The sequence below is a fragment of the Fukomys damarensis genome, unplaced genomic scaffold (assembly GCF_012274545.1).
Source record: "Fukomys damarensis isolate Sample0158 unplaced genomic scaffold, DMR_v1.0_HiC HiC_scaffold_19, whole genome shotgun sequence".
NCBI classification, from domain to species: domain Eukaryota; kingdom Metazoa; phylum Chordata; class Mammalia; order Rodentia; family Bathyergidae; genus Fukomys; species Fukomys damarensis.
The window spans coordinates 49,562,843-49,588,739 of record NW_022900931.1 but is presented as its reverse complement, the minus strand read 5'-3'; the positions used below and the strand labels follow the sequence as shown (position 1 = coordinate 49,588,739).

Below are 25,897 nucleotides of genomic sequence, written 5' to 3'. Positions count from 1 at the left end.
TGCACTGAAATGTGAGAAAAAGGTAGAATCATTATGTTGGCTAAAAGAAGTTCTATAAAAATTAATAGATACTCTATGATTCTATTTACATGTAGTCCTTGAAGATTTGAAAGTAACTATAGCAACAAGAATCAGAGATATGGTTGCTTGGGAACTGACTTAGAAGGTAGGTTAGATTGGAAATGCCCACAGAGTGACAGAAATGTTTATGTTTTTTGAATTTTGTAATAGTTGTTTTACTTGTCCCACCTGTGTTAAAACTCATCAAATTGTACATTTTAAACGTGTGCCATTAAGTGTAGAGAAAATACACCAAATTTAAAAAGGCATAGTATAGATTTGTCTACAAAGTAAGTTAACTGCTGTCTGTAATAAAAAGCAAATGTTGCAATTATACACAAAACTATATAAAATGAAGCAAATTGACAATCTAAAAAAAAGTGTAAAGCACAAAGAGGGATCTAGTCAACACACAAAGAAAGACAATTGCTGCTGGAAAGCTAAAAGGAGACTAAAAATACATTTATATTGAGTGTCAGGAGAAGCAGAAAAAATATTAGAAGAAATAATTGCTGGAAAATTCCCCTTTTGAAGAAAAATATAAATCCATAAGTCTAAGAAGTCTGATGAATTCGAAACAGAACATGTAAAACAAAAACCATACCTAGACATATCAAAATCTCATTACTGAAACAAGGATAACAGAGCACTTTGAAAATACGAAGAGTATTAAATATATCTTACAGACAAAGGAAAAGAGCTAACAACTAGCTTAGAGCTTTCAAAACAAAAGAGAAATTATCTTTGAAAAAGAAAGGTGCAGAATTCGATATTTGATGAAGCTTTCCCTCAAAAATAAAGGTTTAAAAATGAATATGTGACAAGAAAATTTCCAGACAAATAAAGTGGAGAGATTTTAGCTCACCCCAATTCACTAAATGAAATAGAAAAGGAAGTTGTTTAAAGTGGAATAAAATAATTTCAGGTAAAAACTTGAATCTCCTTGAAGCGATATAGAGTTCTGGGAATAGTAAACATTTTAACACTAGATGAAATATATTTAATATTAAGGACATTTTCCAGAAATAATGTTTTTAAAGATAGTTAAATATTTAAAGAATAAAAATGAAATATCATAACCTAATATGGCATTTATAACATTTTGAAATAGAATATGAGTATATGACAAAGACAACGTAAAAAGTATAGGAGAAATGAAAATATAGTTTTAAAATTTACATTACAGATGTAGTATTACAATATTACTTGTAGTGTGACTATAAGTTCAAATACACATTTTAGACCATAAAAAACACAAAATCTAAGTAAAAGTATTGTTAATAAACCAATAGAGACATAAAACATAATATTTTGTAATATTTAAATTATACATTTAATCCAGTGGAAATCAAGACAAAAGAAAAACAAGAATAAGAGACAGATGAAACAAGAGACATCAGATAACAAGGTGGTGAACTTAAGCCCACCTGAAATAAAGTTATGTTAACTATAAAGGTCTAAATATTTTAACTAAGAGAAAGAAATCATTAGACTTAGAAGAGAAAGCAGCTACATATTTTCTACAAGAAAAAAAAAGTACTATTAGAAGACAGTATGACTCTAGAAGAAGCATAAAAACAGTGATCATCTGACTCCAGAGCAGCTACCTTAATAGCAGACAAAACAGATTTCAAAGTAATATTAATAAAGCTTAAAGTGACTATTTGGGGTGTTATAAATGAATATAAAGGGCCAGGGATTTAGCTCAGTGGCTCTGCTGCCTGTCTTGCAAGTGCAAGGACCCAAGTTCAATTCCTGGTACCAAAATAAATAAATAAATAAATAAATAAATGTAATTGTCAAAATAAATATGTACTTCAAAAGAAACATTGAAATAAAAAAATTAAAATGATGTGACAGTAAAAAGTGGGCAATTCTAAAATTATAGGTGCAGATTTCTATACTTCTCTTTCAAAACTGATAGAATGTTGAAAAAAATAGTAAGAATTGTTGACCTAAACAGTAAAAATAAGCTCATCAAATGCATATAGGCTCTTTGAAAAGGTAGACCACTTTCTGGGCCATTAAATGTATAAATTAAATAATCCTGACACTCAGAATAAACCAAAAATGTTTATTTTCACTGTTTCAGTTCAATGTTGTACTGGAAGTCATAGTGCAAAGAAGGAAGAAAAATTATAAAAGCCAATTACATCAAAAGAGGAGTAAATCAATAAAAATTTGATTGTTTCCATAGAAAATCCCTAGTAGTAAAAAACAAACAAACAAACAAACAAAAAACCACTAGTAAAATAAGTGTGAGAATTTAGGAAGACAGTAAGACATAAAGAGATTATAAAATTATAAGTTCATAAACTCATATTAAAATTTGGCATACTTCTATATAATAGCAACAAAATACTAATTGAAATTTGTACTTTCAATTTATTTTACAAAACCATATAAAATACCTTAAAACTATGAAATATTTAAGTGCGCTAAAAATGGAAAAAAGAGGTGAGGAAGCGAAAGGAGACCACAAAGAAGAAATAAAGCAAGAATAAAGAGAGACCAGGTATTGATCAAAAGATCTAAAATTGTCATCATGGCAATTATTCCTAATTTGGATAACAAATACACAACACAAAAATCTTGATATGCTTTTATTTAAAAATTGACATTTGCTGTGAAATTTATACAGAAGTGCAAAGCAAATAGAATAGCCAAATTGATCTAGAAATAAATGAAAACATTTGAAATAAATTGGAATGACTTAAAAATAAGTAAAACAGATTCCAAGATATATGATACAATTACAATGACCATGTGATATTAGCATAAAGACAGACATATGATCGATGAAATGGACTATACATTGAAAAATGCATATATGTTCGATTGACCTCTAATCTAGTCACCAAGATATTTCAGTGAGAAAAAAATAGAGAGATCTTTTTCTTTTACCATATACCTCTGGTAATACATGTGAAAAAATATAAATCTTGGCCCATATATATAATTAATCTTACCTATACAATGGTCTCAACATTCTAATGGACAAAAATTTAAAAGAAAAAAATAAGAACCAAGATATATCTTTTTTTTATTTTCTTTTTGGTACCAGGGATTGAACTCGGGTCCTTGCGCTTGCAAGGCAGGCCACCAAACTGCTGAGCTAAATCTCCGGTCCCAGAACCAAGATATATCATGTAAAGGTACAAGATCCCACTGATGAATGCAACTGTACTGTATGCCTAAAAAGTACCAATAAACTCATTGAAAGAAAAAAAATCTTTGCCATTTGCAGTGGGCAAAGATTTATTAGACAAAACACATAAAGCACATACCATAAATTGAAAAAAATGTCATAAATTGAACCACATAAAAATCGAATTATACAATTTCAAAATATAAATTTTGTAGCTGGCAAATTAAAATTAAATTAATCTGATTTAAAAAGAGAGGACTGATATAATGAAAAAGCAATCCTCATACTAAGAGAATATATATGCAAAAATATATTTTTCTAAAGGACTTTTATCTACAACATAAAAACATCTCTTATAAAGAAAAAAAAAACAAATTAAAACATGACCAAAGATTTAAAAGCACATTTCATAAGTAAGATATACAAATAGCCAATTAGAACATGAAAAGAATGCTTAACATAAATTATCTTTAAGGAAACATAATAAAGTTACAATGAAATATAATGACACATGTAATAGACTGTTAAAACCAAGAGTTGGTTAGAACATTAAGCCTCAAAAATATCAACAACATTATCATTGGGAATGAATTACAATAAAACTTCTTGGTAAACAATTTAAAGTTCTTAAACAACTAAATTTAAATATTTAGTCATTCAAATCTATGTGCTTACCAAAGATAAATGAATATATATGTCTATACAATGACTTGTAAACTAGAATTTCTAATAGTTTTATTTTTTATTAGCCTTCAACTGGAAATATCCCAAATGTCCTTCAACAAGGTAGCAAGTGACTGAAATATGATATATTCAGAAGATGGAATACTATTAAGCATGAAAGCTTGGACTACTAAATTTCCCAAAGGAAATGAATCTCAAAAATATTTTTCTAACAAAAGAAACAAGACAGAGCAATGAACATTTGTATGATTCTATTTATATGAAGGTCTGGAAAATGCCGAGAAATATCTGTAGAAAACAGGCTAGTGCTTTTCTGGGGCCAAGGTGAGGTAGGACTCACCACAAAGGGACTGGAGGTTGTAGGGATGATGGACATGCTCCGTTACTTGACTGGGGTGGCTGTTGCTTCGTTGTATGTATTTATCAAAACTCACCAAACTGTACATTTAAGTGTGGTCCATAATTTAAACATTCTTATTATTAATTTTAAACATAAAGTGTTCCAATAAAAAGAAAAGACAAAATAAAATGCTTTCTAACTACAAGGCCAAATATAATTTTTGAAACAGTCATGCAAATCTATGCAGGAAGTTTGCGGAAAAAATAAGAAAGCTATATGAATAGAAAACAGATGGGTGTGTGACACATGTATTTGAAATATTCTGTTTCTATTAATAAACAAAGAAATGTTAAAGGTAGCAGTGTATAATTTTTATCCCTCGTCTTTGCTAGAACTCAAAAGAGCAATGATAGCATTATATATGTCATGGAAAAATCTGCATATTCACATAAAGTTAGCAGAAGTATATAGATTTATGTAAGTTTTGATGAGATTCTACTGAATGTACATTAAAATTTGAACTCTGTAGATTTTGACTCAGCATTTTCATTTTGTAGATAATGTGAAGGATATTATTAACAACTGCTCAAAGAACAATTTCATTCTGTGGTGTATAATATCAAAACTCTTGAGTATCAAATGAAATGACATTGATAATATTATTGCTCAGGCAACAAAAAAGAAACTCCTTGCTTCAATTGCAAAGATTGAGGTATATTTGAATATCCTTGCTTTCTAGGAGTATATCAGAAATTTCTCTGGGTCCTTATAGTAATAGTATAAATGGCACAGCAAAATGGACCTTTGACTTCTCCATCACACTGAGGCCTAGGGTGCAAGTACTGACACTTCCTCTCCTCCACCCAGGTGAAAGAACAGGACGTGGAGATGCAGGCCCCAGAGGGTCTGGCCCTGTTTCCTTTTCACAGGAAAGGGATAGAGCAGAGATCTGCTGGGATCCACAAAGCAAGCCTGACCATGGCACATTGTCTCACAGTTTTCCTTCTGTTCTCTACTCCTCAGTAGAAAGGATACCCACCTGGACCCAGGGAGATGGGGATTTTAGGAGAATGAGGCTCCTCCATCTCCTCAGAGTGAGCTTTAAATCAGCCTTTTTTTCCTTTTCACCAAAATAAATGGTCCTTTCTTTGGTCAGTAATGAGTAAAGTGAGCAGAGTGAAGGACCTGAGTGAGCAGACTTGAGTGGCCAGTAGCAATGAGATATGTGTGGAAGGTGAAAGGGATAAAATGTTAAAAGGCCATTCTGGATTTCAGAATTTTGAGCATCACAGGAAGCCCCTACAGATGGTGTTAGCTGTTCCAGTACTGATGGGAGATCCTCAGGAAGTCTTCACACCAAGGGCAAAAGCCCACGTCTGTCATCTGTGAGTGCTGGCTTAGCACGCTGCCAAACACAACAGAAAACAAAACAAACAAATCTTGCTTTTTTCATCATCCAAATGTCTTATGAATGTCCTTATTTGTGAAATTCTTCGGGCAAGAGAATATGGTGAAAGACTCCAGAATTATAGTACAAGGAATTTTTGTATTGGTATAGTATAATATGAAGAATTTAGATGTATATGTACACTGAAAAGGAGAAAACATAGAAACAAAAGATTTTCTTTTTGATATCCAGCTTCCATACACAGGTTTCTGTACATATTTAACTTCCAAACACTAGTAACATACAATGTAAATATGCCTCATAGAGGCATATTAATTTCTAGAAAGAGAGACACAGGCTAACTACTCATTGATAGTTTTTTTCTTAAAAGATGGAATTATAAAGTTTGGCACCAACACACTTTATACAAAACAATATGCTTAGAAAAATTTGGGATGTGGTTAACACAAAAAATATAATCATCATAAAAAAGGAAGAAAGTAAAACACTCTAATTCTTGTTTCAGTAAATAATTTAATAACTATTATTGATGTTTATACATTGTTTTCTTCCACCTATTCATTAAGTTAAGCTTAGAAAACAACAGTCCCAATGGCTCTGAGCCATCAATTACTTTGCCCATATATGACTGTTGCTCTTTTATTAAATTTTGCCTTTTATATGAGTAAGAGGTGCCTTAGAATGTCTCCTATAGTTCATTCTCTTCTCTGCCCTGTTTTCCTCTTAAAAAATAGAGTCAGTCACTCCGACTGGTTCATTTCTGGCTTTAGATTACTGGTACAGTAGACCAAAGTAGGCTGATGTAGCCACAAGGAAATTCAATTCTATTCTTATGTTTCATTGTGAAAAGAACATTTTTTGGATAATAATTCCTCTTAAGCACAGGTCTCAAACTTACATGTGTAAGTCATCAGGGGTCACATTAGAAGGGATAATTTTAGCTTCCCCATATTGACTCACAGATGTCTATATTCTTGTTGTTAGAGAATATCAGTTATTTGTTGATAGCTTAGAGTATATACTAATTTGGATAGACATGTGGGGCTCTTTCAGACATTGCTGTGGAAATGATCCTGTATTTTGGCCCCAAGTAAACCATGTCACGGTTCCACCAGCCAGCCTCCCTTCCGCATGATGAGCCACAGACATGGATCCAAGTCTTCCAGCATCACTTACTATATAATCATGATTTTTGGCACTGATTTGTGAAGTTACGTATTCATAAGATCAAGATCCCACATACACTGTACATAAAATAAATTTTGATTTTTCAACTGTTTTACACTATGTATCTCTTTCTGTACCAGCAGCATGTTCTTTTTTTTCTTTTTTTTTCAGCTTTAATTGAGTTTATTGGTATATTTTAGGGATACAGTATAGTTACATTCATTGTTGGGATCTTGTACCTCTACATGACAAGTCTTGATTCTCATGTTCTTTTTATTACTGTGGCAACTTACTCCTAGGAAAACGAGGCCCTGTGTACTTGTCCTTTTCCAAAATTGTGTTATCTTATACAATCTCAGGTTGATTTCATAATCTAAGAATGGATTATATTACAATTCCATTAATTATGTTAGGATGAAATGGTTACCGCACAATACTTAGTTTTTGTAGTCCTATGATAACAAACTTAATGAGAGGGCAACCAGATTTGAAATATTTGTAAAGATTTAGTTTTTTGCTTCATATCCCCATTTGAATTAGAATTTCTGGGAGCAGTAGGAAGACAGGTTCATGATTAAGCCCACTTTTTATTCTTACCTACAGTGAAGTTGAGCAAATCTATGATGCTTTCATCAGTCTCCTAATTTAACATTCAACAACAAAAAAAAACTGTGCGCTTGGTTTGCTGCACTACATTCTTAACTATGCCTGGCTCTCCTTCAGAATTCATGACAGGTGGACTGAACTTCCAGTGCTTATATGGACTAATTACACTCCTTCTCCCCAGGCTCCTCAGCTAAGGCCATCTTTAAGAAACTAATGACATTTCTCCAAAATAAACCCACTTGCTAATTGGACACAAGACAATATCTCCAGGGCAGTGAAATTTAGCCTCAGGAGTCCAATGCTCACAATACATGGTTCTAATAACCACAACCAGTGATCACCAGAATCTCTAAAACTAGTGACTTACCTGGAGAAGCCAAGTCTGAATGAATACAGAAGACCAGCCCCACTGACGCACATGAGACCTTCTGTCTTTAGGCTGATTCCTTCTTCTCAGCCATTTCCTGTGGCCGAGACTCTACTTTGCCAGGGAACCCCAATACCAAATAGCTGCTTCTCACAGAATTGGCTTGATGAGGACACCTGGAGATCCCTCCTGAACAGTGGAAACTGATTTTGTTGGTAATGTTTGAGAATACCTCTTTCTCGTCCCTTAGGGAACTGCATGGTGGCATTTCTGATAAGTGGCAGAGATACAAAGGAGAATGACGTGCTACTTTTTATCTCAGGCTTTAATATTGAATAGGAATGGTTTTTGTGGTTCTCTGAAGTCTTCTGGATGGTAATATCGGGCCACTACTGCTTCTAGGTAGATCACCCCTCTCCTTTTTTTTCTTTTGCTATTTAGTTGGTTGACTCATATGCTTCACTTCTCTCTTTTTTCACTACTTTACTTTTCTCAATTGTCTACTTCTGGATATATACTATGATCGAAATCTGTTCATTAAATTGCATATTAGTTAGGCAACTTTGAGAAATTCAAACTCTTCTTGTGTAACTAAGAAGATAAACATTCCACTTCTTTACTATTGGAAGCTGTCCAAATTATTTCTCTTGACCAATTAATTGATGTTTGGGAAAAATAACTATTAGAATTTTGCAATATGAATATGATATCTTGAGAATATGAAATCTCTGTAAATTGTCCATCTTTTGCGGACACATAGAAACCCTCAAATATTGAGTTTCTACTTAAATCTAATTTATGGAAAATCAAACGGAATATCTGAGAAGTTAGAAATATTTGACAGAAGTATCATTTCCAAGGATAATAACATGAATTCTATGCTGGTTCCAGAATATCATAATGATGGGTTTCTTTGAGGCCATGTAAATAGGAAATCTTTGGCTTTCCAAGTTATAGAGGTTGTTAGGGTTCATAGCCCTTGACTGATATCTTAGCTCAGAGCTGTTTTTGCAAAGAATCGTTCAAGGGTCCTCTGCTTCAGATTCTTCCATGCATCCTGAAAGTTTATTTCATAATTGCTTACCAAATGTTCTTCAGTTTTACAGCAAAGAGACTGAATAACCAAGTTAAGTGACTCTGTCATAGTCACACAAAGAGACTCTTGAAAACTAGATATTCTCACTCCACAATGAGGAATCTTTCACATTCACTTTATAATCTGTGAATATTTGGCTTCAAGAGAACTATTTTTCTGCTCTTGTGCCTGATCCCTGATATCATATTAAGAAGAGAGGGCTGTCTTCTCAGATGAACTGGAATAATGCACCACTAAAAGTGAAAACACATCATGAAATCCAATCCCTCTATGGTGTTGTATTAATACTACATAAAAACCCATATGACTAGAGTCAGCTGACTGAATATATGAGCACAAGTGACAAATAAACAAATTCCATGTACTTGGTATTAGGAGATATTCATATTATTTAAGAATCAGAGAATTTCTGCTTCTGTGGTCTATTTTTACATGGTATTAATTAAGTGGCATAATAGGAGTGAGAAGTGAATCAGTGATAAGTAACACCAAATGAAAATCTTTTGGGAAGGTGGCAAACCAGAGATAAGCAATGAACATAAATTTAGATTTTTCCTAAGAGTTTTGTAATGAGTAAAATCCATTTACCTACACAAAGGTATTATGTGGGGAAACTTTTGCCTTTCTTGACATAGAAAACATAATTAAGTAGCACACTCATACATATGTATGTAATGGAAACATAAATGGTGTAGACTTTATTTTTACATGTAATAATGTTAAATAAGAACAATGCACGATAATATAAATACAGTAATAGTAAGGAATGTAATAAGTAATTTTATATATTTGCAGATACAGTTTGTAGACTATAGGTAGGGCCAGTTTATAGTAAGAAAGAAAACATATTATTATTTCCCAATTCCAAATTATCGTCTTAGTTACATAAGAAGAGTTTGAAATTCTCGAAGTTGCCTAACTAAAATGCAATTTAATGAACAGATTTTAATCATAGTATTTACCCAGGAGTAGACAATTGAGAGAAATAAAGTAGAGGGAAAAGAGGGAGAAGTGAAGCATATGAGTCAACCAACTTAATAGCAGGTGACCAATAATTTAGGTTAAGGCCTAGAAAGAAAAATGTTGCCATTGTCTAAAAAATACAAAACCAAGATAGTCTGATGGTAGATGACAATAATTTCTCAACACAAAAAGATGTGAAACTTCAGAAGTAAATAAATGACTAGATGCAGCTAATTTTTACTGGACAGTTTTTCCACTAGAGAAATTTTACTTTTTAGATCAAGCAGTTGGAAAATGTATCCATGAAAAAAACATTCCAATCTTAGGTCTAACGATGGATGCAGAAATAATTATTTTTAGAGCTTTGCAAGTTGTTTTTAGTAGCAAAATATTATAAAGAACCTCATTGGTACAGCAATATATGAAGGATACAATATTGATGGATTTTAGCAGGGAAGTAGGAACTGTTGAAGTGCTCAACTGTCTCATCCTTCCTCATACCCTGGCAAGGTCTGAGCCATTTCCGCAAATCTTTCTTTCTCTAAGTTTTCCCGCGATGCCTCAGAATGGGAAAATTTAAGAGTGCTACAGAATAACTCAAAGATGGTAAGTCTCATTGTACCACCTCTTTTCTACAATATTCTATATTGTAGAACCTTCAGTAGTGCTGCTAATTAGTTTCTTATTAGTCAGTTTCTCAGAAAAAGTTTTTTCTTTTTTAATGTTTGGGGGACTGATAGAAGATCATGTTAGTTCTTCCCTTCCCACTTTGTGGTTTGGTAAACTGAAGCAACTATGTTTATGTTGGAATAGTACTCATTCTTTTCGTCTAAATTCTGATGAGATTCAAATAGCTGAATTTAACAATATTTTTTCATCTTTGCAGACTTGGTTTCCTTGAGCTTATACTGAGCAAGAAAACTATGATACCGCACATATGAAAGAGGAAAAGGATAATTGTTCGATAATTTCTTAACTGTTGGCAAGAGAGATGACTTGTTCTTCGCATCAGAGGAAGCCTCACAACTGGTGTCAGATATTCTATTTCATGTTTAACATTGAACCTTGTTTTAGTGTTTATAGAGAGAATGAAGAAATTCTACCAGATACCTGCAAATGCCCGCCACCTGCAAACTTTGTACTGTTTTCCACCTATTTCTGCTTTTCTTCCTGGATCCCGGCCTTCACTTCTGTCCACGATTTTCCTGTATAGAAATGCTCTTTGTGCAGACAGTCAATGAAACCATGGTGAGAGAGTTTGTGTTCCTGGCCTTCTCCTCTCTGGCCAGCCTCCAGAGGCTGCTTTTTGTCATCTTCCTGCTCATCTACCTGTTCACTCTGGGCACCAATGCCATCATCATCGCCACTATTGTGCTGGACGGAGCCCTGCACACCCCCATGTACTTCTTCCTGTCTGTCCTCTCCTGCTCTGAGACTTGCTACACATTTGTGATTGTGCCCAAGATGCTGGTTGACTTATTGGCCGAGAAGAAGACCATCTCCTTCTTGGGCTGTGCCATCCAGATGTTCACCTTCCTCTTTCTCGGCTGCTCTCACTCCTTCCTGCTGGCAGCCATGGGTTATGATCGCTACGTGGCCATCTGCAACCCCCTGCGCTACACGGCGCTCATGGGAGGTGGGGTATGTGTGGCATTAGTGGCTGCTGCCTGTGCCTGTGGCTTCATGGTGGCACAAATCATCACATCTTTGGTGTTTGACCTGCCTTTCCACTCCTCCAACCTGCTCCATCACTTCTTCTGTGACATCTCCCCTGTCCTGAAACTAGCAACTCACCACTCCCACCTCAGTCAGTTGGTCATATTCATGCTTGGTGTGTTTGTCTTAATAATCCCACTGTTACTTATCCTGATCTCCTATGTCCGCATCATCTCTGCCATTCTAAAAATCCCATCCTCCGTTGGAAGATACAAGGCTTTCTCCACCTGTGCTTCCCATCTCATTGTGGTCACTGTTCATTATGGCTGTGCCTCTTTCATCTACTTGAGGCCCAAGACCAATTATTCTTCAAGCCAAGACACTCTAATATCTGTGTCATACACCATTCTCACTCCATTATTCAACCCAATGATTTACAGTCTCAGGAATAAAGAATTCAAGTCAGCCCTTCAAAAAACAATGCGACAGGCTTCATGTCCTATTAATTAAAGGGCCAGTTTTTGCCTATTCACAAAGGCAATGTGCCAGGAAAAAAATGTGTTTTCATATATTTTCTCATTTATTTTTTCCAGCTGTGCTATAAAATAAGAAGATTTTTACATATGAGAATGAAATTAAAAGAAATTCTGTTGTTTTGGGGGCTTTCTCCAGTTAGTAGTACTCTAATAAGTTTGAGAAGGTAAGGAATAAGATCTTTCAGTTTCTCAAAATGCTGATCATTATTTACTGAAATAAATATGGTCAATCAAAGACTAATCTGAGAGCAAATCTGGACTCAACAGAGTGCAAAAAAAAAAAATTACCAAAACTACAGAGTTGCAATAAATAAAACATAAAATTGGCTTTTCTTGATCTTCCTTTCTTGAAAACAATGAGCAACCTTCACTTCATAAATTCTAAAATGACCAGACTCATCTGGGCCCTGACTCTTCTCGACATATTTTTGCTTTTACTTGGGTTTGATTTGTCCCTTTGAGATTGAAATCTCTGTCTGTTATCTCCTATGCTTATGTGTATCTTTCCCATGTTATCTTTTCTTAGCCCCCACTTTTATTCCGGATATCTTAATTATTAATTCTTCTCAAGAGAACTACCAGCATTGCATAAATTGTTAAAATATCTCAAGTAGTCCCAAACAAAGGGCTTGAGTTAATACTAATAGAAAGAAATCTGGAGTCCCAGAATTTCTGGATAATCCATGGAAATATTTTCCAGTGACTCCCTTAGTCATATAAGATGATGTCAAATGTCTTTTATTAGGGAGTCTTTGCCTATCTGTGCATAATTACTATTTCTAAAGTGTTTACTATCCATTTACCTTATTTTGGCTACTTCTGTATTATGAAGGTAACCAACTATTTTCTCTTCCCCAAGAAATGATTTTGTATTCTCATGTGCTGTTGTTTCTTCTTGAAATAGCTCCTCTCCTTTACTTATCATATATATTTGAAACACACACACACACACACACACACACACACACACACGCTATGTTTTAAGACAATCTCAGCTCTCACTTTAAACTTCTCTTGCATCTGCTGGACCCATTTATGATGATGGGATTAAATTCTGCTTTCTTTGTGTTATCATAACAAACAGATCTACTTTATCATTTCAACAAATTTATACTCTTTCTTATGACCTCCACCTCATAAACATTATGGTCTGGTGTAAGAGTCCCCCAGGAAGCAGATAAGTTCAGAAAAATATCTTACCTCCTGTTTAAATTCAGGCTCTGAAGGAAGATTACATGCTGGGGTCAGCCAGGGAAGACTGAAAGACAACTGTTTTAAATGGGTTGGTGAGGAACTGGTTGACCAGGGGAATTGACATTTAATATATAATCCAAAAGGCCAATAGGTGTCACCAGGCAAAAGATCATTTGTAGATTTTTCTATTGGAGAAGAACAACATATAAGATGTAGAATAACATTTAGACAAGAAAAATCTCAATGTTTTGGAAGAAAGTAAAAAAGGTTCTTTAAATTTTTAATTGACAAATAAATATTATATGCATGTACTGTGTATCACATGATGTTTTAAAGTGTGCCTTATGCAATGACTAAATCAATCTCTTTTTATACATACATATTTTTTTCAGCTTTGAGTTTATTGGTACATTTTAGGGATACAGTACAGTTACATTCATTGTTGGGATCTTGTACCTCTACATGACAGGTCTTGGTTCTCATTTTTTCCCCTTGTCCCTGCCCTCCCTTCACCTCCTCCTCCCCTCCCCATCTACAACCACTTTATTTCCATCTTTTCATTATCTCACATTTTTTATTTTCCCTTATTACCCTTCCCCTACCCATCCCACCTTCCCTACACCTTTTGCCCCTTTCTTCCCATTTCTCAATGTCAGTAATCTTATCAGGATCTTCTGTATTATTGTAGATTATTCACACCAGAGAAACTGTTCAGTATTTACACATGTGTGCCTCATTTATTTCACTTAGGAGTATATCCTCAATATGTGTCCAATTTCCTATGAATGAATCTATTTTCTTGTTGCATTCATATTTTTGATGCAGTGAAAACACATGGAATCTACCAGCAATTTTCAAGTAACATTAAGTATGTTTTTCTGGTGCACATTAGATTATCTAACTTCATTGTTGTCCCCTTTGACCATCATCTCCTCAAAGCACCTAAACCTCTTTCCCCATCCATAGCCCTCTGCTACCATTCTGTCCACTAATTCTATTATTTGACTTCTTAAAATTCCATGTGATATTTTAAGAAATCAAATAATAAATGCTGGTGAGTTGTATATTTTGGGTGCGAACCCTTTAAGGGAGACGTGACTGTTCCAGAGGTTGCCTCCTCGCTCGGATTGTTGTTCCTTTACTGTGTTTTACAGATTTGATGCAACCTCATCTGCCTATTTTTTAATTTTTTTCCTTGTGCTGTGGGGCACAGCTGCCTTTTCTTCCCTCTCTCTTCAATGAATTTGAATTTCCTGATGGCATGAATTTCTATTTTGAACACGAATTTGTCTATTCAGAAACCCCGTACAGTGCCTCACACTACAGAGATACCCATCCTACAAATGATCTTCCTGTCTGTTCATTCTGTCCCCAAACTTGTCCCATCTTCACACTGAATCAGGTGAAGATTGAGTCCATTCACACAGGCACTCAGGTCCCTGGCATAGAAATCGTCTTTATCTCTTTTTCAAATCTTCCCGTGACACATTAAATCAGCCAACACCTTCTACAGGTTCGACGGCTTGAAAGGTCCTCCATAACACTCCGCTTCCGTCTCCACCGGGTGGCCCTGTCATTTTTGGATTACTTCGAGAACATGAAGTCCAACTGTGTGCAATCCACTCTTCACATGGTCGACGGGAAGGTTTTAGGGTCGTTGTGGAGTCCGATTTAGATAATGTACGATAAACATTTAGAATCATGTGTATCCTATCATGAACACTTTTAAAGGATTTGTTATGATGGTCCTTATCATCGTCATTTTCTAAAATAAAAACATTATCAGACAATATTCCAGACGACAAATTCTTGAATTGCTAACAGATTTGAAGGTAAATTTTAACTCTGTACATTAAAATTCATACCAAAGTATTGCTATCCAAATGATGAGATATTGTTTTATGCATCTTGAGCTTTTTTACATTTTTGTGAAATTTATGTATTTTTAATTTGCACACTATTCAGATTTCAGAACTTCATTCAAGTGTAACATTCTCTATGCAATGGTTGGTCCTTACATCTGACTCGTGATTATTTTCCGTATGCCCTGCAACTGATGCTCACATCTCATCTCCCTTCTTCACCCCCATCGGGGGGTTCTGAAGTCCCTGCTCCCTTTGTTTCCACCATCGGACATTTAATCATTTAATTTCTTAAAGCAGAATATCATTCATGTGACCTTGCATCACCTGCATACAACACAACTCACAGCAGAAACTAGAAACTAAATACATGCTTAGCACAGAAAGAAAGCTTATGTTTCTGGGTTCCGCAGCTACTGAGTATTCTCACCTGGTGTCTCTACTCCCAGCTTTGCTCTTTGCCGCGATCGCTGTTTATGATGGGCCTCATCAACCTGCTTGCCTGGCATTTCTCAACATCTGTTTCCCCCCTTGAAATACAGGCTATGGATAAGAGTCAAAGGACAAGGACCTGGTTGCTTCCAAACAAATGGGGCAAATCAGGAACTTTCGGAGAAAGACCAAGGAAGAGTTTTATCAGTTCCTTTCTGCTGATAATGTTCAGTGGTGTCACGGGGGAGTGAGACTTCTCTAAGAAGTCTAAAGCAGGTATGCAAATACTTTCCCGATTCTACTTCATGACTTATTATTTGGCAAAAGAAACTTGAAGTCCATTTACCCTTGGGATCATAGTTGCTAAGTGAGTAGAGACGGAATTTGTGTCAGAAGCAATATAGTAGTGGCTTCTCTACAGTGCCGGGTAATAAAAATACCAATTAAGATATGGACAATGGTGCTGGTTAGTAGGGAAAAGAGTGTATTAATGAAGATCATTAGGGCTGTGGTTGGCCAGGCCATACAGCAGAGGAACAATGATTGTCATTATGAAGAATGAACTGGTAAGTCTTTTGTTATGAGTTTGCAAGTTTTCAGAGAATGAGAGGAAGATATGTAAAGTACTGAGAAGGTACCAGTTGTGGCACATTACAGAGATATTCTAAAGGTCTGAGGTATGATTAGGAAACAGGGCAATTGTATTCTTCTATACAGCAGACCTATATTTTGGGGAATGTGAAACTCTTTTTTTTAAAAAAATTGAGTTTAGTGGTACATTTTAGGTATACAGTACAGTTACATTCATTATTGGGATCTTGTACCTTTACATGACAGGTCTTGGTTCTCATTTTATTCCTCTTGTCCCTGCCCTCCCTTCATCCCCTCCACCCCTCCCCATTTACAAACACTTTATTTCCATTTTCTCATATTTTTTCTTTTCCCTTATTACCTATCCCCTACCCTTCCCATTTTCCCTAAACCTTTAGCCCTCTTCTTCCTATTTCATGTAGACAATTATGTCATTAGGATCTTATGTACTATTATAGTTTTCCACATCAGAGAAACTATTCGGTATTTATACATGCATGACTTATTTATTTCACTTAGGAGTATATTCTCAAAATGTATCCATTTTCCTATGAATGAATCTAATTTCTCCTTCTTTATGGCTGAGTAGTATTCCATTTTATAGAAAAGCCACATCTTCTATATCCAGTTTCCAATTGATGGGCAAATGGGCTGTTTCCAAGTTTTAACTATTACAAACTGTGCTGCTATATATTGAAACTCTTTCATTTTAAGATTCAGTCTTCTTAATTTCATGAGTATATTAAAGAAAGTAAATGATCTAAAATCTTTAGCTGATTTCCAAGATGATAACTAGCTGTGCCTTTCAACTTACATTCTGTTCCAAAATTGTTGAGATCTTAAAACTAGGGTGTATAAATACATGATAGTGAAGACTTGCATGAAAGCTCTGCATGAGTAGACCAGGTTGAGGTCTTAATGTAAAGATAAAAGAGCAACATTAGAGGTAATGTAGAATGGTTATAGTTCCTGTTTCTATAATTAACTATCAAGCAAGCAAAGAAAGAAGGAAGGTAGAAAGGAAGGAAATAACAAAGAAAGGGAAGAAAGAAAAGACAGCAAAAAGGAAATGTTTTATTAGGGCCTTTTATGTATAATTCTGGGCCAAATTTTTTGCATATGCTATTGATCCTCATAATTTCCAAAATTTTAGGAAAGGAAAACTAAAATTTGAGAAGATTAAATCATGTGCTCAAATAAAGTGCTGAAATAAAAATTGTAAATTTATTTCTTTTGCTCACATCTAGTATTTTCTTCATTAGGTAAATCATCATCTTTTTTCGTATTTATTAGAAAAACCTTTACCAGTGATGTTAAAAAAGTACCTATAAAACAATTGCAATTATTTTTTCATGTATTAATTTACTTAGTCACTGTTTTCCCATTTGAATAATTTTATTTACTATGAACTCTGATGTTGATGAGGTTAGAGAGATGTACATAAAGAAGTAGTGCCAGGCATATAAACTTTTTACAAATGAACAACAATCTGGTTTTTGCTTTGTAAGATTTCAAATTATGTTGTACAAGGAGGATCATTATTTATATTTCTGTACAATGTGAGAATGTGTGTAATGAATGTTTCATGGGTGCAAGAATTTATTTTATTTTAGTTCCTTTATGTGTTCCAGACACCCAGTGGTGTGGCTTGGATTGACAGTGCACCCAATAATTATGTCAAATTGAAAGAGTGGGAATCTGATTTGAGAGAAAATAATTTGAAAGATTAGAACATTTGCTCAAATACAAGCAATGCTGTTTGTATTTGGCAGACAACAATTGTCAGAAACATTGTTTTAATATGAAATGTACTGCTCTGTGCTCAATGAACTACACGAATGTCTGTCTGACTAAAACATCAGGATTAGATTTGGGAGCTAAAAGAGATCAGTTTGGAATGTTATAGGAAGCCAAATTATAAAGTTTTTCTTTTGCTTTCTTTTTCCTTTCTCTCCCTCCCTCCTCCCTCCCTCTCTCCCTCCCTCCTTCCTTCCTTCCTTTTTTCTTTTTCTCTCTCCCTCCTCCCACCCCCTTTTTCTGCTAGGAATTTAAAATGTTATAAGGCTTGCAGTGTTCATTATAGGATTTTGAGTAAGACAGTACTTGGTTAAATGCATATTTTAACATCCCTCAGTTTGTTACCTAAATTGAACTGTTTTGACACACATTTTGCTACTCATTTTCTTATCTTTTATCACCTTCTGCAAACTCCATACATGCAGTGTCATATCTTCCTGTATCTCTTCCATTCTTTATTCCAAATAACTGTACAACAATCTCCTCTTATCCCCTTCTCAGGCCAATACGCGTGTAGGTTTAAAAAAATAATAATCTGTAGTTCCTTGTGTGAAGTGAATCTGTTTCTTTGATTTCTCCATTCAGCCCCTAGAATGAAAGAGGAAAGACAGATATATCAAACATAAAGAGTGCCACGAAATATTTACTTTTCCTTCCAGAAATCCTGATTCTCTTCAGAATGAATAATTTTCCCCCCTCTTTTGAAGAATCACTGATGACAAAGTCAGCAGATATGGTAATCAAGGGGCCCAAAGAAGTAAAGAAAGTTTATTTTCTGATATCACTGATCATTTGTTGTTCAGCTTATCATTTTATAAATTCTATGCCCACACCTGTATGCTTCATGCATTCAATTTCTACTTTCAAACCTTATTCATTTTACCATGTTTTATAAGCTTATTGTTAATAATAATGCTACTTTTAATAATTTTCCATTTGTTTGCATTCTATTATTCCTGATTGTGCTTTTGTTGTGAATAAATGTTTTATTTTATAGTCAATTTTTCTTATTAACTGTTTTGATAATATTTCATCATGTTCAGTTTTCAGATTTTTCTAGGCAGTGCACCTTTTTTCAAATCTAACAATTTTGCATTTCCTTAACATAAAAAGATCTTTGAGGATTATGTTTAAATTTAAATTAATATTTATATTTATTTAAATGTACTGATTTAATTAATATTGCAACTAAACCATTTAGCTGGTGTTGAGATGTTTTATATTTTTAAAAAATGTATTACATTTTTGTTTATGTATATAATTGAGGTACACATTTTTTTCAAATGACAGCTTTAAACTTAGCCATTTATTCAAATATGAAGAATGTAATTGATATTTATTTTCTAGAACTCTTTACAGTTTCCTTTGTATTTTGCTTCTGACCCAACAAGTATTCAAAATTGTCTGGTAGAAGATCCTTTTTTTATTATCTATTTATAATTTAGTGTATAAATAATAATTATGGAATATTGTTTGTTCCACTTTATGGTACCTGTTGAAGTTTTTTATATGATTTCAAAGTCAATATTTTTGATACTTCACGTAAGTTCAACATGTTTCTCTAAGATACACACTTCTAATTTTGCTGTTTAGGTCTCAACTCTTTCATCACTTATTTTCTTCATCTCTTCTAAGCAGAATGGTATGCTGATGTTATCATCAGATTTTGTATGTTTCTTCTTTGTATATATTTTATATTATCTTTCTTACAACAGTTGCACCTATATTTTTGAAGTCATATAATAGATCACAATTTCACTGTGAATTGTAGCTATTAACCTTAAAGTATATTTTGTTGTTTTGTGTTGTTCACTTAATGGTCCTGGCCTGAATCTTAAATTGTTAAATACCAAGACAGTAACTTTTGTTAAAATTGTTTGATCATTATAGTTTCCACTTCTCTCTATACTTTCTGAATCATTTTGTTACAGACATATCTTGTATAATGTATAGAGAAAGTTCTGCTTTGAAAGCATCTCTGATTTTTTTCTTCAATCTTGTTTATTTTTTTGGCATTCATTGTGGCTTATCCATGTTTCATCTATTATTTAGGCAGCAATAAGAAAGTATTTCTTCGGTCATTTTTCTCTTCATTTTCTTTATTATATAATCATTATTTTGTCAAGAACATAATATTTACATACTATGCTTTAAACTTATTTCTGTTTATGTTGGGCTTGGATTTATAGGTAGGTATATTTGTGAAATTAGCTGTATTTAAAATTAGGTGTTATGTAATGTTTATTAAGGTTTGTTTATCATATAGTAGTTACACTTATTATCACTAATTCTTTCACTGAAAAGTCCACCATCCATCTTGTGTTGAATGGATCTTTTATCTGGGTAATTTATCAAGAAAAAGCTAGTTAATATTCCTACATATTTTTTATATTTGAGGATAGTAGTCTGCATGTGGTTCCTTGGTCAGACTCCCCTTCCTTGAATTTCTTGAAGATCTCAACACTCTTTTCAAACATTGTGTATTGCTTCCAAGAACTATAATGTTGTTAGTTACCAGTATTTTTGCTAAAAGTTACCATACTTTTTTCTCATTGAGCTTATTGGTACTCTTTAGGTATACAGTACAGTTACAATCATCATTGGGATCTTGTACCTTTACATGATGTATCTTGGTTCTTATTTTTTCCCTATTCCTCTGCCCTCCCTTCACCCCCTCCACCCTTCCTATTTACAATGACTTTGTTTCCATTTTTTCCTTTACACGTACTTTTTCTTACATTTAATAATTTGAGTAGGGTATGTCTTAGATGGCTTTTCTTGGTCAGTGTTCATAAATATTTCTAAAGTCATGAATATGAAATAGATGAAAAGATGATGGAATATTATTATATACAGACACAGGTCTTTTATTTCAGGGAAGTTTACATTAATAGTTTACAATAGGAAATTTGCATATTATTCTATTAATGCCATATTAGATCTGCTTGTATTTCTTCTATGACCATCACCTTGTAATCTCTTGAAAGTATTTCTGCATTTTGTTTAATTATGTTTCATTAGTATGAGGAATGTTTTCTTCTTTATGTTACTATATTGTTTTTGTTATTTTCTTTTATCTTGTTTTGTTGTTGAGGGGTCATTTTGAACTTTATTAAATATTATTTGATTCAGATCTGTAGTTGACTTCCTATTATGCTCGTGTCTTATTTCATATAGCTTTAGGTTTTTTTCCTTTTCCTTTGATCAAAGATCTATTTTTCCCAGCCCATACTTGTTAAAAGATGCACACAAAGGACTTTAAGGCATTTTTATATCTACTTGTTAAAATTTGAGGTTAGTTGGGTGGAATTCTACTTAGGTAAAAGGTATTCTTCTTGTCTGTAATAAGATTTTATTTATTTATGCTAGAAAATCAGAAGTAGCTTTTTTTTCCCTGCATTTTAACTTCAGAAAACACTACTGCAGGTTGCCAAATTCAATTTACATTGCTTTTCATGCCCCCTGGAATATATGTGATGTTTTTCCTAAAGGCAATTTATGTGCCAAAATTCAATGACACTTAGGCATACCATGATTGCTCTAGGGATGGTGGAATCCATATTTACCTAGACAGAGCTGATGATGGATAACATAAAAGAATATTAGAATAGCTTTGAACACTTCAGAAATTAGTGATTAAGCATATAAATCATTATCATAATAATATAATTCATCACAATAATTAATCAAAATCTGTTTATTTTTCTTGAGCATTATTGAATGCCGAATACTGCTGTTGTTTAGAGGAGAACAGATGAAATAAATATTCATAATTCATAATGTAACTCAATTCTTGTATATTGAATTTGATAGAATCTATTTCCCAATTCTGTATTTATGCATGTAGACTTCTTTTTTAAAAATTTAGAATGTTTATAATGTTTATTATTAAATTACCTGGTACAAGATTAGTTTTTTCTTCTTCTTTATGTTAGTTTAGCACTTTTTTCTTTTTGGCATGTTTTTATGGATACTTTTAAGTCAGAGTTGTAATTGGGCTTTGATAACATGGTAAATATTATCAGACTGAAAATTAAAATAATTAATGATTTACCATTAATTTTACAAACTTGTTTGATGATTTCTAAGAATGCAGTAAAGATCATGGAGAAGACTACCACAGAGACTTATCAAATGAATCCAACCACTCCAAAGCCTTCATCTAGTGATTAAAATAGACAAACACAGAAAATTCAAATAATCAAAATGATCTCAAAATTCTTCCTCCAAATATTTAAAGTAGTTTAATATACCATAAACTCACCCTTTCAATTTTTAAAAATTAGTAGAAGTGCGTGACCATCACTATCATCCAATGTTAGAACATTATATCATCCTTAAAACATGTGTTGTTTATTTTCACTCAAATCTTATTCTACCTTGAGAACAAAAATACAATTAATGGGCAGAGGATTTAGCTCAGTGGTTCAGAGGCCTGCCTTGCAAGCGCAAGGACCCGAGTTCAATCCTCGGTACCAAAAAAACAAAACAAAACAAAAAACCTTAAAAATACAATTAATGTACTCTCTCTGCTGTGTAGACTTTCCTTTTCTGGACATTTCATATAAATATAATTTGCACCTTATATAAATAAAAATTTTTATTCTTTTTGCACTTGGCCGTTTTGACTCAGAAGAATGATTTTTAAAGATCTATAATGTGGTATGTATGTAATAATATTTCAATTTTTATTGCTGAGTAAGAGTTATTCTTATGAAGATCATTTTATTAATACCAATTTTTGATTATTCATTCATAAGTTGAGAGACATTTGGACAGTTTTCTTTTCTTGACCGTTATGAGTAATACCTCATGAACATTCACATAAAAAGCTTTGTGAAGATAATCTCCATTTACCTGTGCTAGATTCCTAGGAAAGATTTTTTTTAAAGATTTTGCACAACATGATGAATATGGATAATAATTGAGTATTGTACATTTCAACACAGTAAAAAAAGTAAAATTCAAATGTTGTCATCAGAAAATGGTAAATATTTGAGGTGGTAGAAGCATTAACAATTTTGATTTAGTCATTGCATATTATATTAAAAAATTATGATGTTGTCTAGGACTCTATAAATATTTACAATTATGATTTGTCAATATACAATAAAATTGAGGAATCATGTGATAAGTTTATGTTTAGCATTTTCAGAAAATGCTATACTGTTTTCCAAAGTGAACACTTTATTATTTTTATTTCCACTGGCAACTGAGAGGATTTCAGTTACTCCACATCTTCACCAGTACTTTCAGTTGTCTATTGTTTTAGTTATAGTCATTTTGGTGCATGAAAATAGTTCTTTCATTGTGGTTTTTAATTTGTATTTCCCTAACAACTAATGTATTGAGAATATTTTCATATGTATATTATCCATTACTCTGCTTTGCTGAAATACCTATATAAATTGCCCATTTTTTTAGAGCTAGATGCTATTCTTCTCACTTAATCGTAAGAATTATTTATATATTTTGAATGCAAATTCCTTATTAGTTATACATTTTTTGAGTAAATTTTTGCCATCTTTGATATACCTCTCATCTTCACAATGGGTATTTTTGGAGTGTTTAACTTCTGGGTTGCTAATTCTGCCCATCAGTTCGGTGTATGTTTTTATGCCAGTCCCATGTAATTTCGATTACTTTGTAATAGAAATTTTGAAGTCAGAAGGTACAAATCCCCCATCTTTATTTTTCTGTTTTACAATTATTTTGGCTATTCTGGCTTCTTTCTATGTAAATTTTATGATTACAAGAAGAACCTGCTAACAATTGATAACTGCTGTGTTAAATTTATGGGTTAATCTGACAGGAATTGACTTTATTGTCTTTTAGCATAGATACTCTTCATTCACGCAAAGCTTTAATGTCTCTTAAAAGTGTTTGTGAAAGAGTACAGCATTTTAGTGAGAAGAGAAATAATGATTGCTTGTTTTCTATGTATGTGTCATGCCCTTCTTTAAATTAAACTTAATACCAAATTTTTTGCTACTGTAAATGAAACCATTTTCATAATTTTGTTTTTGGATTTTTTTATTTCACTAGATGTAGTAGACAAATAAATAAACCCTGAAAGACATCCTGGTTCTAATCCCCAGAATCTAAGAATATGATATATGACATTCTTAAAGAGGGAAATTATGGTTGCTATACAGACTACTAACTTTCAAATTTGGAAACTATCCTGCATTATTTTAATGGACCCAGTGCATCCAGAAGGGATTTTAAAAGTGAAAGAGAGAATCAGAGAACTTGGAAACAGAGATGTGACTGTGTTACCTTTCAAGATGGAGGCAACTGATAGCTAAAATAGGAGAGGTCACTGGAAACTGGGAAAGGTAAGAAAGGCAGTGTTCTTTCCCGGCTCCCTCAAGAGGAACACAGGCTATACGTTCTTTTGTCATGCACCTGAAAATGTCTTTTTTTTTGTAGGTGCTGGCAGAAAACCTTACTAGGGTCACTGAGTGCTTGTTGCTGGATTTTTCAAGCCTTGGTGAAATTTAGCTTGCTCCTTTGTGGTTTTCCTCTTTCTGTATCTAGTGATGCTTACTGTCAGTGCCACCATGGCCATCTTTCGTCTAGACCCAAGCCTATGCACACCGATGTATTTCTTCCTTGGCACTCTCTCAACATCTGAGACATTCTACACTTTTGTCATCCTGCCCAAGATGTTCATCAACCTACTCTCTGTGGTCAGGACAATTTCATCTACCTGTTGTGCCACACAGATGTTCTTCTTCCTCGGTTTTGCTATTACCATCTGGCTGCTTTTGGGTGTGATGGGCTGTGACGGCTACGCTGCCATCTGTCACCCTCTGCATTACCCCATTCTTAGGAGTCTGCAGGTATGTGGGAAACTGGCCACTGCCTGTGTGACTGGAGGCTTCCTCGCTTCATTTATAGTCATAGATTTAGTTTTTAGCCTCCCTTTCTGTAGTGCCAACAGGGTCAACCACTACTCCTGTGACATCTCACCAGTCATCGTCTGGTGTGTACCGATTTGGATGCTCGTGAGTCTGTCATTTTCATCTGTGGCGTCCTTGTACTTGTGGTTCCCTTTTTCTTTATCCGCATTGCTTATCTCTGCATTCTGAGAACTATCCTGAAGATTCCCTCAGCTGAGAGCAAAAGGAAAGCCTTTTCCACCTGTGCCTCTCACTTCACTATTGTTGTTCACTACGGCTGTGCTTCTTTCATCTATCTGAGGCCTAGGACAAGCTATGTGTCCAACAAGACAAGCTTGTGACAGCGACATATACCACTGTGACTCCACTATTAAACCCCATGGTGTACAGCCTCAGAAATAAGGATGTCTAACCTGCTATCAGAAAAGCGATGGGCAAGAAAGGATCTCTAACACCATAGAAGTAAAAGACTATTACACTTTAAATTCTTAATGAATAGTCTGCCTTTATTGTATATATCTATAACTGATTCACTGAAATAAGGACTCTGAATTATGCAACTCTGAATTATGCATTATGAAATGTGTTTTTCACCTCCTGATCCCTTTGAGTCTAATCTGAAAACAATGTGTTTCAGCTTCTCAGATGGACTCTCTAGGAGCCTCTCAAATTTAAATGTCCAGGCTGCTCTTACAACTAAAAGTCTAAATTAATTTTGAATTAAAGATTTCCCCTTTCCCTGGTTTTAGCCTTCTTTAAATAGGGAAGCCTAACCTGGAACCAAAGAACGTACATATTAGCTCTGTCAACAACCGCTTCTCTCACTGCTTGCTCCAGCGACTCACTTCTCATGCATTACACTTGGGAGGGAAGTGAGAGTACAGTTCTCATGATTGCTGCTGTCGTGCGTTGGCCCACTAGGAACTTTTACCCCTGACTCGTGATGCATTGGAAGCTATATCTGGCTGAAAGCTTGTGAGTTTGTTTCTTGATAGTAAAAACTTTCCGCCTCTCTAGATCACCTCTCCCCTGGAGGTTCTTATTATGCAACGTCCCCTTTTCTTGATTTTAGAACAACTTTTCCT

General features: G+C 33.9%; 2 protein-coding genes across 2 annotated transcripts; both read left to right on the top strand.

Annotated features, from left to right (window-relative positions):
- The first annotated feature begins 10,955 nt into the window (after nucleotides 1–10,955).
- Nucleotides 10,956–12,005, top strand: LOC104855530 (olfactory receptor 10K1). Its single transcript, XM_010614412.2, has one exon. It carries the CDS (start codon nucleotides 10,956–10,958, stop codon nucleotides 12,003–12,005), a length of 1,050 nt encoding a protein of 349 aa, XP_010612714.2.
- A 4,053-nt stretch (nucleotides 12,006–16,058) lies between these two features.
- LOC104855537 (olfactory receptor 10R2) lies at nucleotides 16,059–25,272 on the top strand. The gene is given in 5 exon segments (XM_010614422.1): nucleotides 16,059–16,085; nucleotides 24,340–24,415; nucleotides 24,418–24,885; nucleotides 24,888–25,136; nucleotides 25,139–25,272. Coding segments are annotated over 5 exon segments (954 nt in total).
- The last annotated feature ends 625 nt before the right edge of the window (nucleotides 25,273–25,897 follow it).

What these genes read in the sequence shown, in the direction of transcription:
- LOC104855530 (XM_010614412.2), top strand. Translation starts at nt 10,956, where the DNA reads ATGCCCGCCACCTGCAAACTTTGTACTGTTTTCCACCTATTTCTGCTT.